General features: G+C 42.7%; 1 protein-coding gene across 2 annotated transcripts in view; it reads right to left on the bottom strand.

Moving 5' to 3' along the window:
* BABAM2 (BRISC and BRCA1 A complex member 2) overlaps positions 1-16,282 on the bottom strand; it is a 356,468-nt gene that overhangs the window by 21,912 nt on the left and 318,274 nt on the right. For both annotated transcript variants that reach the window (XM_054727885.1, XM_008162284.3), the window contains exon 11: positions 9,576-9,729. In XM_054727885.1, coding sequence (XP_054583860.1) covers positions 9,576-9,729 — 154 coding nt within the window. The remainder of the gene's footprint in view (positions 1-9,575; positions 9,730-16,282) is intronic.

Below are 16,282 nucleotides of genomic sequence, written 5' to 3'. Positions count from 1 at the left end.
GAGAGTTCAAGGATCCCCAAATGACACGCAATTGATTTGCTTTACTTCTCTCTTCACAGCTTCTGTATTTCCAAACCTCAGGAGGGCTGGGTGAGCTTGCCCGTGCAGGAGCCCAGGGCATGCAGGTAAATGGAAGGCTTTGGCGACCTTGACCTTCCTCAGTTCCTCGGTACTCCTATCTCCCAGGTTTTGCTGGCCTGGGCCTGGAAAATTCCCTCTTCTCTCCTGAGGGGAGTTCAGCTAAGATGAAGTTGGGATTTTTTTTTTAAAGGGAACTATTCCTTGGTAACTCAAGGCAAAACAAAAGACAAAAGAAAACCCATGAATCATAGCAGCAGTTGAGCCTGGCATTTCTGTCACTAAGGTGACCCCGATGGGCCCTGTGGCAGGGCTTGTTGGGAGCCCAGCCCTGGTGGCTCTGTCTCCCTCAGCACTGTCCCTGCTGACAGTTTCCTTTCCTGCCCAGAGTGGCTCGGATTTGCAGCTGCTCCCCCTTGCAGAGGGTGTGTGGGCATGGGCAGTCACAATGACCAGAGTCTCACCTTCCTGGTCATCCCCTACCCTTGGTGCCAGAAATCTATAATAATAAAGGAATAGTATGTTAATTAGAACAGACGTCCTTCCAGACGAAGCCAGGGCTGTGAGGGAAGCCCGGGTCCTGGGTGCCGGAGGGAAGCCAGTGCCAGCAGCTGGGGGGAAGGAAGGCCTACTCTTGCATGAATTTCATGCATCGGGCCTCTAGTAGAGATATAAAGGGGACAGATGCGGGGGGGGGGGGGGGGGTAGCTGTCCAGGGAGAGGGAGAGGGTTGTTGCAAAGTTCCCACCTGGGTTTTCCTAACACTGAGTGTGGTCTGGATACCCGCTGGCCAGCTTACCAAGCACAGGGACTGCCTGATCTGGCAACTAAACCTCAACAGAAACAAAGCACAATTTGAGCTTCCTTAAGGAGCTGCCAACAAAGGAGTGGAGAAGTGAGACACTAATTTCTAGAGAAACAAACACATAAATAGGCTCACATTAAAACCACTTACACTTCATGAGCACCCCCCCCCCCCCCCAGGCCAACCCAGTTCCCAAAGAATTGCCGGGCCTCGGGGCTCCTGTGACCGCACTGTGAAGTACCCTCTTGGAGCTCCGATTTCCACACTGTGCTCCCTGGCACTCTAGAGGTCTAGAGGGCCTCAGAGGCCCCAGTAAGGGGTGGGGAGGGGGTGCAAACCGAGTGGGGACATTTACCTCCTCCGGAATCAAGGAGAGATCTATTTTTTGTTGTTGTTAATTCTCACCTGAGGATATTTTCCCATTAATTTTAATTTTTATTTTTTTAAATATATTTTATTGATTTTTTACAGAGAGGAAAAGAGAGGGATATAGAGTTAGAAACATCAATGAGAGAGAAACATCAATCAGCTGCCTCCTGCACACCTCCTATTGGGGATGTGCCCACAACCAAGGTACATGCCCTTGACCGGAATCGAACCTGGGACCTTTCAGTCCGCAGGCTGACGCTCTATTCACTGAGCCAAACCAGTTAGGGCTTTCCCATTAATTTTTAGAAAGAGTGGAGGGAAGGGGAGAAACAGACAGAGAGAAACATTGATATGAGAGAGACATCGATTGGTTGCCTCCTGCACGCACCCCGCCAGGGCCGCAGATTGAGCTTGCAACCCAGGTATGTGCCCTTGACCAGAATTGAACCCAGGACCCTCAGTCTGCAGGCTGACGCTCTATCCACTGAGCCAAACTGGCTAGGTCAAGAGATCTATTTTTATCTGTTTTATTTAGGGGACTGGATTGGAGCATTTGACAGCTAATGAGAAGTTTGAAGAAAACAGTATCTTTGAGAATACTAAGGTATCAACAATGAAAAATAATTGAAATAGTTCAGAATATACCACTTAAAAAATTACTGAAAGAGAAAGTTATTTTGCAAAGACAATTGGCTGACAAATAATACAAGCACACATGATGAAGAGCACATATGGGCCACCGTGGACTGCTTGGCAGCACTAGGATAGGTTTCTAAATCAGAAAATAACATCTTTCTGACCTTGAGGCAAGGAGGGAAACAACATGTGATTTTAGGAGGTTCATGATGAATTACGCCCATGTGTTGACTGAGAAGATATTTTTCAAATATTCTTTAGTAATTCTATTTATATCATGAATTTAATGTGTGACAAGCCATTGTAGTGGGTGGTTTCCCCAAATTAAATTAAATTCTATTCTACGAACTAACTTAGTTCTTTAGGATCGAACTGTACTTTGTACGATAAAATTCATGGAAAACTTACTCCATGTATCCATTGATTTATCAGACTAGAAAGAATTACAAAACATCACTGACTCATTCTTCTAGATATAGCTAAAGCTATATACAAATTAGCAAGTAGGTAACTAGTGGGTTCATTTTTTAAAAAATGATAGTTGGGTTTATGTGGATTAAATAACTGAAGGATAGATTTTTCCCACTTCCAAGCTGGCTGTGCTGCCACCAGTAGACACGACCACAGGGAACAGCAGCCATGGATGGGCAGCCTAGAATGTAAGAATCCCTGGCCCAGTCACTGAGGCTGGAGGACTGTTTACTGGGCACCTGTGAGGGCAGCCATGTTGGCTGTTATATTTTTAAGAAAGATAGCAGCATTCCTCCAGGGATGCTGCTGCTGAGAGTTAACATTTACTGAATGCTAGACCCTAGGCTGGGCAATTCGCCTACATATTGTCATGTAGTAGGCAGAATTCCAAGATACCCCTCAAGATTCCGCACCTTTGGTTTACGCTCCCTGTATAATCCCCAGGGCTGTGACAATGATGGACTTCATTCCTGTTATTGGTCTATATTGCACTAGAGGCCCGGTATATGAAATTCGTGCACTTGCGGGGGGGAGTCCTCCTCAGCCTGGTCTGAGCCCTCTCGTAGTCTGGGAGCCCTCGGGAGATGTCTGACTTGACAGCTTAGCATGGGGAGTGGGCCTAAGCCATCAGTCAGACATCCTTAGTGCTGCCCTGGAGGCAGGAGATGCTCCCGCCACCGCCGCTGCGCTCGCCAGCCGTGAGCCTGGCTCAGGGCTTCTGGCTGAGCAGCACTCCCCCTGTGGAAGTGTACTGACCACCAGGGGGCAGCTCCTGCATTGAGCATCTTCCCCCTGGTGGTCAGTGCAGGTCATAGCAAGCGGTTGAGTGGCCTTAGCATATTATGCTTTGATTGGGTGAACGGCCAACTGGATGACCTGACACTTAGCATATTAGGCTTTTATTATATAGGATGGGACAGATGTCTTTAAGAAAGGCAGGTTAACTGGTAGACCTGACCTTATCAAAGGAACCCTTTAAATCTGGGTGCAGAGGTCAGCAACAGAGAAGTCAGAAACATGAGAAAGAGCAGAGCACCACTCACTGCTGATTTGACAACAGTGGGGACCACATGGCAAGGAATGGCCTCCAATTGACAGCCAGTAAGAAAACAGGGACCTCAGTCCTATAACAATAAGAAACTGAACACTGCCAAGAACCTGAATGAGTGCGCTGAGGCCCTAAGCCTCAGATGAGGCCTGATTTTAGTCATAGGGGACCCTGAACAGAGAACGCAGGCATGCTGTCCTGGACTCCTGACCACAGAAACTGAGAGATAATAACTTGTGCTATTTCAGCTGTTAAATTTGTGGCAATTTGTTAACAAAAAACAGAAATCACCCCATTTGATACTCATAATAGCCCTCTAAACTAGCTTCACCATTTTGTAAGCAGACAGCCTCAGGGAAATTATGAATTTGTCCAAAGTCATACTTCCTGGCTAGTGAGGGGTAGGGCACAGCTTGAAATCCAGTCTGTCTTGACTAGGGCTGGTGCTCTTACTTTGCACATGGATTTTCTCTCTACATTTATGTTAGTCAAGTGCCAGGACTCTGAGGAGGGAGGCTCAGACAAGTGGTAAAGAGACTGGGGGACTCCATCTGTCTACCTGGGTGTGGATGAGCAGAAAGGTCAGGGGCTCTGTATTCAGCCCTGACGCTGCTAGAAGTTAGCTGTGTGCCCTTAGGTAAGTCATTTAGTCACTCTGAACCTCAGTATCTTTCTCTGCATGAAGGGCAGACAGGTTCTGCACAGTACCCCTCAGGGCCACAGGGATGATCCTGTGACAGGATAGGGTCCACCGTAAAAGGTGAAGTCCACAGGAAAGGCAGAGGGTGTCATGTAGGTACAGTGTTCTTTTCTTAATGGTGAGTCTGTGTCCTCTGTATATAGGTTGAACATAGTCTCTTTGAAAGCTTGCTCCAAAGCAGACTTTTAAAAATAAGAGGGTTTTTTTTTTTTTTGGGGGGGGGGGGGGGAGGGGAGGGACAGGAAATGATTCTCCATTATCTTTATTTGGAAATTACAAAATAAAATGGAATGTATTTTTTTCTTTCTTTTCTTAAAGTCTTTATAAGTTAACTGAATATTAAAAGCCAAAGTAATAACAATGTGGGACTCATAAAATATGTATAAGTGAAATATGTAAGAGTACAAAGGATAGTAGTAGAAAATATAAGGAGAATTATACTGTTTTAGGTTTTTACATTATACTTGAAGTGTTATATTAATTCATACTATACCATGATATAAGAAAGTATTTTAGTGCATTAATAACTAAAATATGGTACAAAGAGCTATACATAAAAAGACAACAGAAGAGAGAATGGTATACTAAAAATATGCAAATAAATCAAAGGGAAAATTTGGAAGGAAAGAACAAAAAAATAAATAATAAATACACAAATAAATAAAATTAAACAACAAATAGTAAGTTGTTAGACTTAAACTCAATCAGCTCATTAATTATATGAAATGTAAATAAACCAAATACTCCAATTAAAAGGCAGAGATTACCAACTAGTTTTAAAAAATTTACAAAATGTTTCTTTGAAATATAAAGACATACACAGGATGAAACAAAAGGATATACCATGTAAAAAATAAGCATAAGAAAGCAAATGCAACTATATAAATATCTGACAAAGATTTCAAGTCAAGAAGTGTTACCAGAAATAACCATTTCATAATGATAGAAAGGCCAATTGATCAAGACATAACAATTCTAAATATGTGAAAAGCAAAAACTGACAAAACTAAAAGAAGAAATAGACAAATCTAAAATCACAAGTGGAAAATTTTACACCTCCTTTTGGTAGTTGATATAATAATAAACACAAAAAAATAACAGTAATGATATAGAAGCTTTGAATAACACTAACAAGTAATTTGGCTAAATATCCTATATAATAAAGATATGCAAATGGTCGTTATACCGTGAAGCATTACGACCGACCTTGTAATGACCAGATCATGGATCAGCAGGAGGATGGGGCAGTGAGCTACAAGTGGGCGGCGGAGAGCTACAAGAGGGGGCAGAACAGCAAGCTAGGAGGGAAGGCGGGGGGAGTTACAGGAGGGCAGGGCAGCAGGTGGAGAGTTACTGGAGGGTGGCAGAGAGCTACTGGCGCACGGATTCGTGTGCAGGGCTACTAGTGTATATATAATACTATACCTCAAAACTGCAGAACACACATTCTTTTCAATTTCACATGGACTAATTACCAAGATGGATCATATGTGGAGCCATAAAACAAATCTCAACAGATTTCAAAGGATTAAAATTTTACAGATTATGATCTCTGACAAAAACAGAAATCAATAAGATATCTAGAAAAATCCTAAAAGACTTAAAGTTCAAGGAGCACAATTATAAATGATCCATGACTCAAAAAAAAAAATCACAAGGGAATTTAGAAAATATTTCTAACAAAATAATAATGTAAAACAATATATCAAAATTTGTGGGATGCAGTTAAAGCAAACCGTAGAAAGTTTTAAATCTTAAAGGCTATATCAACAAGGTCAAAGCTGTTTCTTTGAAAAGATTAGTAAAACTGATAAACCCCCAGGTAGATTGTTAAAAAAAAAAAAAAAAAGGAGAGAAAAAGAAATACAAATTTTCACTATAAGGAATGAAAGAGGTTATATCACTATAGTTTCTATGGATAGTAAAAGAAAAAAATGAGGAAATATTACAAACAATTATGCAAAACCTTAGGATGGATAAATTCCTTAAAAAGCAAATACACACACATCCAGCTGGCTGGCGTGGCTCAGTGGTTGAGTGTATTGCCCTGTAAATCAGGATGTCAGGGTTTGAGTCCCGATCAGGGCACAGTGGGGGGGGGGGGGGCGTGCAGGAGGCAGCCGATTAATAATTCTCTCTCATCATTGATGTTTCTATCTCTCCCTCTCCCTTCCTCTCTCTGAAATTAATAAAAATATATTTTAAAAAACATACACAACTTGCTAAAATGAACACAAAAAGAAAATTTAAAAACCTGGATATTTCTATATTTAATAAAGACATTAAATTTCTTCCCACAAATAAACACTTATAAAAAAAATAGCGCCCAACCTACACAAATGCCTTCAGAGAAGAGAGGATAAAGGAAACTTGCCAATTCATTTTATGAAACTAGCATTGCTCTGTTATCAAAATCTGACAAGGACAACACAAAGAAAATAAATTTCAGACTAGTATCATTAATGAACATAGACATAAAAATCTTGACACAATTTTAGCAAATCAAATCTAATAATATAAAAAAGGATAAAATATCTGACTGAGAAAGGTTTGTTTATCCTTGGAATGGATGGTTGGTCTAACATCCAAAAACTAATTAATGCAATTCACTTTAACAGCATAAAGAAAAACCATGGGATCATGTCAACAAATGCAGGAAAAACATTCTACAGAATTCAACACCCATTCGTGATAAACACTCTTAGCAAAGTAGGAAAAGGGAATTTATTCAATGTAATAAAGACATCTATGTAAAACCTACTGCTAACATCAGCCTTCATGTGTAAATACAAGGCCAGATGTCTGCTCTCATCATTGTATACAACATCATACAGGAGGTCCCAGTCAGTTCAAGTAAGGAAAAGAAACTTAAAAGACATAAAGAGTATAGGGACTGGAAAGAAAGAAGTAATGCTATTAACGGATGATATAACTGTCTATGTAAAAAAATGCTAAGTAGAGGGGAAATAGCTGCCTGCAAGTTAGCATGGATGGGGAAAGCCGTAAGGAAGAATGCTGAATAAGGAGTAGATTTGAAGGGGAAGAAAGAGGGTGGGAGCAAAGGAATGAGCAAAGACAAAACAGAAGCTAAACTCAGGGGTCCCTCATAGGTCCTCTTGTTGATTGACCCTTCATTTCAAGCCCCCTCCCCCACCCCAATAGAGAGGAAAACAGACTCGAATAGAGAGGAAAACAGACTCGAATAGAGAGGAATTACAGATTTGCTTCACAGAATGGAGTTCAAGCGGTAAACAGCCCTGCCCAGGCTACAGAGCACATGGGATTGGACCTTATGAGAGGAACTGGGCATGCATGGCCTCAGAGCCTGTGCTCACCGGGTAGAGGGGATTTCACTTGTGAGGACAGCATTAGCTGGACCACCATGAGCAAGGAGCACACGTCATGGGAAAAGCCCTAGTCAGTGCCAACAAGTGTCCTTTCTGAGTTCGCATGTTTAGAATTTTGCTCTATAGGAGGGAATAAACAGCTGACTCCACTCAAAGGCTCTACTGTTGTTCAGAAACTGTGAGAGTGTTTATGTCACGGGCAGAGCTCGCGAAGTGAATTATAGCCTTTTATGCACTGTGTACACACAATATTTTCACAGGACAAAGAACCAGGGTGTGGAGGGAGTGCTGCGGTTGACCTTTCCTCCTGTCCTTTCTCTCCAACCTCCACCAGTCTCAAGCCTGTACTGCAGGACAGTACTCTGGTTGTGTTTATCCATTGCCCAGCCTCCTATAGCACCCAGGGAAGCCACTCTGTTCGATTTAGGAAGGAGCTTTTACTCTGTCTTCTTCCTAACATGAGCTGCTGACTTTTTCCTTTATTACACTTAAAATGGATCCTCCTAACTACAGTAGAAGCCAGATTTTTTTCAACATTATTTCAGATGTTTTCTTTAGACTGGTGTTAATATAAAGCAAATGTCTCTTGCAACTCTGTGGACCGATCTGTTAAAATAAACAACCTGCGCTTACAATATTCCCATACTGAAATCATAGGCTTGTGATCTGCAACTCCTTAAAGACTCAATTCATATACATGCTAAATGGCTACTTAACACACATACACATACAAACACACACACACACACACACACACACACACACACACACACCCAGATAGCCTTGCCATGGAAACCACAAAGACACATCTGGTTCAGATTCCACAGCACATACCACAAATAGCCCATCTTCTAGGGGCAGATCCTATATATACACAGGGAAAGCCCAGAGAATTAGACAACTGCAATGGCTCAAACATGAAAACTTACTTTATAATCCCCTTTTGAGTCTGTTTTAAGGTATTCAAGTCTTAATCATTGTTATTAGTTACATTTGCATATGCTCTGTCTTCTTCCTTAAATAGAATTTCAGACTTGGGTGTCATGGTAAAAAGGGCCACTACAGGGAGAAAGGGCACACTGAAGTTTCAGATAACAGCAGCTCTAGATTCCGCAGGTGAATCTGAGGAGGCCTGGGTTCCCAGAGGAAGCCACTCTATCGTTACTTAGGAGTCCCATCCATCCTGCTATAAGTGAAGGCCTTGTGCTAGAGAAAGTATAGGAGATGCCAACAGGTACCCTGGGAGGGAGCGAGGTCTCAGGGAGGGGGTGGCATGAGCAAGAAGTCCTGCTAATCAAGAGCATTCTAGGTCTGGAAGGCCAGGTTTTGTCAGCAGGAACCTGAACACGGTTAGAAGTGTGTTGTGATGGAGGCTTTGATCTCTCCTGCTGGGCTATAGATCCCAAGAGGACATGGACAATTTCTAATGTGCTTATCACTGTACCCCAGCACGGAGTACACTGCCTGGAACATGGTAGTTGCTCAGTAAATACTGAGTGAGCAAATGAAGAAGACACCTAATAGATAATTCTTCATTTGTGTGATACAAAGTGATAAAGTACTAACCATCTGCCACTTAATCAAATTGCCAACCGACATCCATAGGGATTTTAATAGTTCTAAGCCATTTGTGTAGCTACTTATTTAATCAAGGAAAATGCGGCCCTACTTGAAGCTGCGGAAAATATTAAAAGAAAAATGAAAGCAGCTGTCAACATTTCCATCATTGACACCATTTATCCACAACTCTACTTTCTATCTAGTACTTCTCTAAGTAGAGAGGTAGATTTCTATTAAATCCCATAATCCATTAAAAACAACAACAACATGGTCAATCTGATGAGGTTAGACAAGGGGTTGGCAAGCTTTTTCTGTAAAGGGCCAAACAGCAATTTTTGGCTTTTCAGGCTATATTCTGTCTGTTTCCATGACAAACTCTGCCATTATAGCATGGGAATAGCCAGAGAGAATAAGTAAAGGTATGGGCATGGCTGTATGTCAATAAACCTTTATTTACAAAAACAGGCACAGGGCAGGCTTTAGCCTGTGGGCAACAGCTTGCCAACCCCTGAACTAGATAACATGTTCTCACCTGTGGGAAATAACAATGGATTCACTTACTTTGCTCTTTTGGCCATTTCATTTCCATCCCATCTGGGGCTGTATGGATAATTTTTTTGGGCCTGGGAATAAAGCTGTCCACTATTGGTAAAGTGGTAGACGGACTGAAATGTGAGAGTCGGCTGGTCTCGAGGGAAAAACAGGGGCAGGTCAACTGCAAACACAGAAAAAAGGAAAAGAAAGTTAGAGTTAAGTGCATCTTAATACAATTTTTTGGATAAATCTGAATGTTGGGTATAAGACTCTAAACCATACATACTGGTTGAAGCTTAGGTAAAAGTGTGGAGAGAGGGACCAAGAAATACAAGGTGCCTTTCCTGCCTTCAAGGAGTTTACAATCCATGTAGAGAGGCAAATCACACGGAAATAAAACTTGAACCAATCTGAGGCATGGTGTGTAGGTGTTGAAGGAACGCCATTTGAACTCTCTTGTGGCTCTGCCGTGCCCAGTATTCTTGGGAGTTGGTTGTATACTTATTTTAAGTCTCTGTAATACCATAAACTCTTCACAGGTTGGCAGTGTCTTCCTCACCTACAATATGATGGGGTGGAGGGTGTCCTTTGATAATGAATTCAGAAAGGGGATCATCAAGAGGGCAGACGATAATCTTTCTGTCTTATAGGATACTAGAGGCCCAGTGCATGAAATTCATGCACAAGTAGCGTCTCTAGGCCTGGCCAGCCTTCAGGGCCAATCGGGGGCCTTCTGGCTGCTGGCCGGAGCCTCCCTTCATTCAGTGCCACCCCCTGGTGGTCAGTGCACATCATAGCAAGCGATTGAAATCCTGGTCTCCCGGTCGAACTCCCGTGGGGACAATTTGCATATTAGGCTTTTATATATATAGATGGCAACTGGAACCCCAGAAAGAATAAAGTTATCCCTTTATTTCCAGTCAAGCAGGATACTCAGCAGCTCCAAGCTTTTCTGTCTGCTTTACTACATACATCCCCTAAACTGTGGGAACTCCTGAGTGGAATGCAACAGGAGCAGATCTGAGCGCCATGTGTATCTACTGCTGCAGTGCACAATGAGTCTAATCTTTGCTGTTAGCATCATCTGTTCAATTGGGGTTCTGTAATTCCCTTTTTAAAAATAAAATGACACTGTTTTTAGTTGAGGCAAACCATCATTAAAAAAACAGATTATCCTCCAGGTATGTAATGTGTATTTGTGTGAATGTTATCCACTTCCAGGACAAAGAACAGGCACATTAATGTATCAAAAATAACAACAAGAAAAATGTGTACTTTACAGAGTACTTCTACATACTTTATCTAATTTGAAAGCTATAACTCCGAGAAGCAGACGCTGTTTTTGCCGCCTGCCTTTAACAGATGAATAAACTTGAGCCTCCAACAGGTTTACTAACTCGCTCATGCCATAGCTGGGCAGGGGCAGGACTCAGATCTCATCTCATGATTTCAACCCGAAGCTCCTTCCAGGGACCCCCATTGCCTTCTGCTCTCATGCAACTCTGTCTCATGTTGGCATGACCTGCTCACCACATGCTCACTATGTCACAATTACCCCTCAGTAAGCTCAAGTGTTTGCTGTGAGGATACACAAGGTTCATCTTTTTGGTGACATAAGACAAATATGTGAATAAAAGAAACCCCACATACTCTATTGTTATGCCAGTTTAGGGTGACAGTTGACTTGGACTAGGTCCTCTTAGGAGCCACTATGATTTCTTAAAGAAAAAATTAGGTTTGCAAGAAACTTAAAACACACACAGACACACACACACACACACACACACACACACACACACCAAGAAATACAAGAAGAGGCCCAGTGGGTAGGCCTCTTAGCGCCCGGAGTGGACCTGCCTCTGACTCAGGCTGTGGGGCTTTCTGCCTCTGAATCACCCCACAACCAAAGAAGGGTGGCGAGAGTCTGCATGTCCACTCTTTAGTCACATTTCCCACCTCAGTGCAGTCTCAATGTCTATTTGTGCCAATGCAGAGATTTAGTAACATATAGGAACAATACCAAATATGAAAAACAGACTGATTCAAATTATAAATAATTCGATCCAGAAAGCCCCTTTGAGTCCCTTATATTACAAAGCATGATCAGTAACATCTTCAGTCATTTTGAGTAAAAACTGCTTTCTAAAATAAGTTAATGTCTTTCCTGATTACTCATTTTATTTCTTCAGATTAATTTTAGAAACAATGCCTATTCATGTGTACTTACATTATGTTTACATTATGGATAAGTTTCCAAATATAAAACAAGATTCAGATTAACCCTGAAAACAATCACCAATAGCATGGTTGAAAAGTACATGTTGTAAGCTCTCATTCAAAAAAGCCACAGTTTTAAATAATGGAATTCAATGGCAATAACTGACTAATTTAAAGCAAACACTGTCACCATTCAGTATCTAAGTAATATAGATAATACCATAGGCTTCATGATTCTCAAGCAATCAGTTTTTCTGGACTATGAAATGCATCATAATTTTTGTTCCTGTTTTTTTTGTGTTGTTGAAAATCAATTGCTGATATTCTGATATGCTGAAAAATGATTTTCCCACCTAGTTCGGAACCATCTACTCTGTTCCCCTAAATGCCCATTTAGCATCAGAAATAATTCAAAATGCGAATGCAAATGTATTTACTTAGGTAAGTGTGTTGTTCTGATTTTTTAAAAAAATTGCTATCTAGCTACTAGTATATGCTGATAAGGTACCATGATCCCACAAAAGCATTGGTTACAGGATTATTTCTCCATGGGGATTTTTTTTTCTGAAAAAGTATAGTTGAAGCCAATATTAAAATCTGAACACAAGGGCTAGACTGTTAGGAGGCAGGAATGGTCAGAGTATTCCAGAGAGAAAATCAGTAATCCACATACTAATTCACATAGGAGAAAATTAGAAAAATATCTGGCGCGACCTGGCTAAGTTGTAACCTGCTTGTATAAGTCAGCAGTCAATCAAGGACTGGCTTCTTCAAAAATGTTCTCGGCATATGAAGGAGTTAATGAAAATATTTATGAGAAATACTTTGCATTCTTCTTGTAAGAATGATTTGAATGGTACAAATTAGTCAGAACTAAAGAAAAACAAAACCTGTTTTCCTTATCCCCAATGCTCCTGTCTCTTACCATCTGCCTATAGGCTACCTCATGACTTTCTGATGCGCAGTAAATAGTGACTCTAGGCCAGTGGTTCCCAAAGTGGGGCACACGCCCCACAGGGGGGCAATTTGATTTTTAAGGGGGGCAATTCGAGAATGAGTTATTAACAGTGAATTTTTTTTGCATTTCTTATGATTCTAGGGGCCTCATATACAGTATATATGTTGTGACATATTTATACATTTCAGTACTCTATTATGTTTTGAAACTTTATTTGCTATTTTTTCATATCACTTAATATTATTTTTTTTAACAATTTCTTAGTGATTTATTCTCAGTACTTCAACTGTCCTTTTGTTCCTTAATTTTTCTCTTTCATGGATGCCACGTTCTTTGGAAGCTTGTTTAGACCAAGTTAATGGCCTTTAAGGCTTCCTCCGTGTGAACAGGAGCTCACTTTTGCAATAATAAGAACTACATGTCACAGGGGAGGCCTCAGGATTTTAGAGATGCTTAGGTGGGGCACGGCCAACAAGAGGCTGGGAACCACTGCTCTCAGCCTTCATTCACAGGCTGGCTCTGAAGGAACGCCCAGCTTCTAAGGAGCTTGAGCGCAGAGTTGCAGCTTTATCAAAGTTAAACACTCTAACCATTTGCTTCCTCAGCACCCACCCCCACCCACTGGCTCACGTCTGATTCCCGGAGTAGAATCATTCCGTTTGGGTCAGTTACTCATGTCAGGGTTATTTTGACAACTGCTTTCTATTTCCTTCTTCCTGTACACAGAGACTGGGTTTTGGTCAGCTCTCTGTCCACAGAAGGGATGGTCCTCACTTGCTCAGTATAATCTCAGTAACCATTTTCAAAGCATTACTTTCTTCAAGAGCCTGTTGAAACAAGTCACACCCAAACACTCTAACTCTGCACAGCCTGGAGGTCACAGGGCTCCTTCCCGGACGGGACGCCTGGCAGAGGGCAGGAGCAATTAACTCTGCACCAGCTGACAGCGCTGCATGGCAGGCCGCTGGACCGCCCGGAGCCCGGGAGTGCCCCGAGCCACCAGCCGGCCGAGCTGCACTGAGAGGGAGCCGAGCGCACAGCTGCCTCTCAGCCACGCTGCGTTCAGATGGACAGACGGACGCAGCCTCATCTTCTCTATAAACAAGCTTACCTGCCCCAGAGACTCCTCCTCTCACCACCAGAGGACTTCACTGAAGCCGTGTGCAGGTGCACAAGGCTCTCCAGAAACCTCACTTTTCTGAAACCTCAACAATGGAAACGACCCTGAACAACCAAAAGAAACCAGACTCTGCGTGTCTGATCCACAGGACAGCTGTCAGGTACCCAGAACATTTCAGACGTACTTCTAACAAGTTTGAGCATATGATTTTTCCAGAAAAAAATCTCCATATGGCAAGAGGAGGGCAAGGCACGTGAATAGTGAGTAGTGATAACTAGCGGCCTGAGGAAGGAGAGATCATCTATAATAATAAAAGGGTAATATGCTAATTAGACCGGACATCTTTCTGGACAAAGCAGGGTCTGGAGGGAAGCCAGCCCGGGTCCCCGGTGCCAGAGGGAAGCCGGGCTGGCCGCCAGGGGAAGGAAGGCCTACTCTTGCACAAATTTCGTGCATCGGGCCTCTGGTAATAAATAAAAGCAGACTTGGGAAATCAAAAAGGACCCAGTCTGGGGCCACTTAGTGTAGGAATAAAAAGCTCAATGATCTGTCCAGTTACGGCCACACAGTAAGTGACGTTCACCCCGACCTGGAAACCATGGCACACACTCCTGGGTGCCCAACCACAGCCACTCGCCATCGTTCTTTAGGCAGCTCCCCCCACCGCCTACCCCCACTCCAAAGGCCAGAGAGCTGGCTATCCACTCTCTCCACCTTCCCAGGAGCCAGGCAGGCAACGGTGACTCATCCCACTGACGGGACTGAGGGGAAGTCGGCTGGGGGTCTTCTGAGAAATATTTTCCTCTCTGATTAAAGACACGCGTAAGGAGAAGCCCTCATCCCGTCCTGGCCTTAGATCTTAGCATGTGAGATCCTGAGCCCGGGACTGCACACCCATCTCGTGACCATGAAGGGAAAGTCAGCCGATGCCACTGAGGCACTAAACTCATCACCCTCGGAACTGCCAGCGCTGGGGGTTTTCTTGTGAGGCAATTACAAGTCCTAACTGTTTAAACCTCTTTGAATCGGGTCTTCCCAGACTTTCAGTCAAAGGCATCTCAGGAAATGTTATTTCTTGCAGCTCCTGTTTAAGAAGGCAGGATAATTGTATAATCTATTTCAGAAATATTTCCACCAAGCATGGTTAAAAAACACTCAGGGCACATAAATAGGAAAGTTTTAGCAGTCTGGAAAATTCAGTTATGTGGGACAGTTCAATCCTTGAAAATGCCAAACAAATGAGGGGTTAACCATAATTGCTTCCCTGGGAGTCACATCATCACATATTTTCATCATTATTCACCAGTCAGCCATTATTTCATGTCTCCAACCCTTCACAATGTACATTCCCATGCGTCCTCCTGTGCTCTTGGTTAGGAGGGAGGACACTCATGGATTCGCTTTATGGTGGTTATGGATGGTTATGCTCCCATCTCTAGGCCTCGGATTCCTCGAAGCCTCGCAGGAGGCAGTTTTAGCCCCGGGGGCTTGCTGTAAACCACCCCCTCCTGTGTGTTCCCAAGCAGTGTGTACACCTCATTTCAGGCTACCCGTCCTGGGCACACAACCATTAGGGAAGTCGGCCACCTGCTTACTAACCACCCAGTCCTTCTAACTACACACTAACCCTTCGAGACACACGGGGTCCAACATAGAAAGTTAAAGGCCACCACGTATCCCAAGTACTCGTCTACAAGAAATATGAAGTTTTCAGTTCAGAAGGAGCCCTAGTCAAGGCACCAAACATCTCCTTTTACCAACACCACTGCCTTTCGTTTCGGTGACCGGAGACTAAATATTAACCAGGTTTTGTTAAACTGGTTTCAAATTTTCACTACCTTTTGTGTGATTTAATCGTGTAAACAGGTTACCTTTGGGGTTTTACTATCATCAAACTGAAGCCTGGAGTTTCTTGAATTTTGCTGTCAATTCTAATGTGGGAGGAGACAGCATGGTATAGTGGGAAAAGGCACAGCCTTCGGAGTCAGATAAAAAGGGTTCAAATCCCAGCACCACCGTCTATGAATCTTGGTTTTCTCATCTGCAACATGAGGGTGAGAATTCTTATCTGGTAGTGTTGTTGAAAGGACTGAACAAAAACTGAGCAGGTACTAAATAGATATGCGTCCCCTTTTCTTTAGTTTCTTTTCTTAATCGGCTTTCTAAGTGAAATTTCAGATACATGAAATTTCTGAAAATGAGAACACAAGCTTTCATGGTACTTAAATTTTAACTATTTTGATGGAAATCTTTCTAAAATTGGAACATACCTGCACATCTCAGTAAATATTCTGGAAAAAAGCTAGTCTTCTCGATGATGGAGAATACTTCACCCAGTGTTAAGGGAGACCTAGCCTGCCCTTCCACAAATGTCCCCTAAGAGCCGCACTCCCACGCTGTCCACTGCTGAGAGCTGATGTACCTTTAGTGTGGAACACT

This window comes from Eptesicus fuscus, chromosome 16 (genome assembly GCF_027574615.1).
Source record: "Eptesicus fuscus isolate TK198812 chromosome 16, DD_ASM_mEF_20220401, whole genome shotgun sequence".
Taxonomy (NCBI): Eukaryota; Metazoa; Chordata; class Mammalia; order Chiroptera; family Vespertilionidae; genus Eptesicus; species Eptesicus fuscus.
The sequence above is the reverse complement of the archived record's forward strand: the minus strand, read 5'-3'. Positions and strand labels throughout refer to the sequence as shown.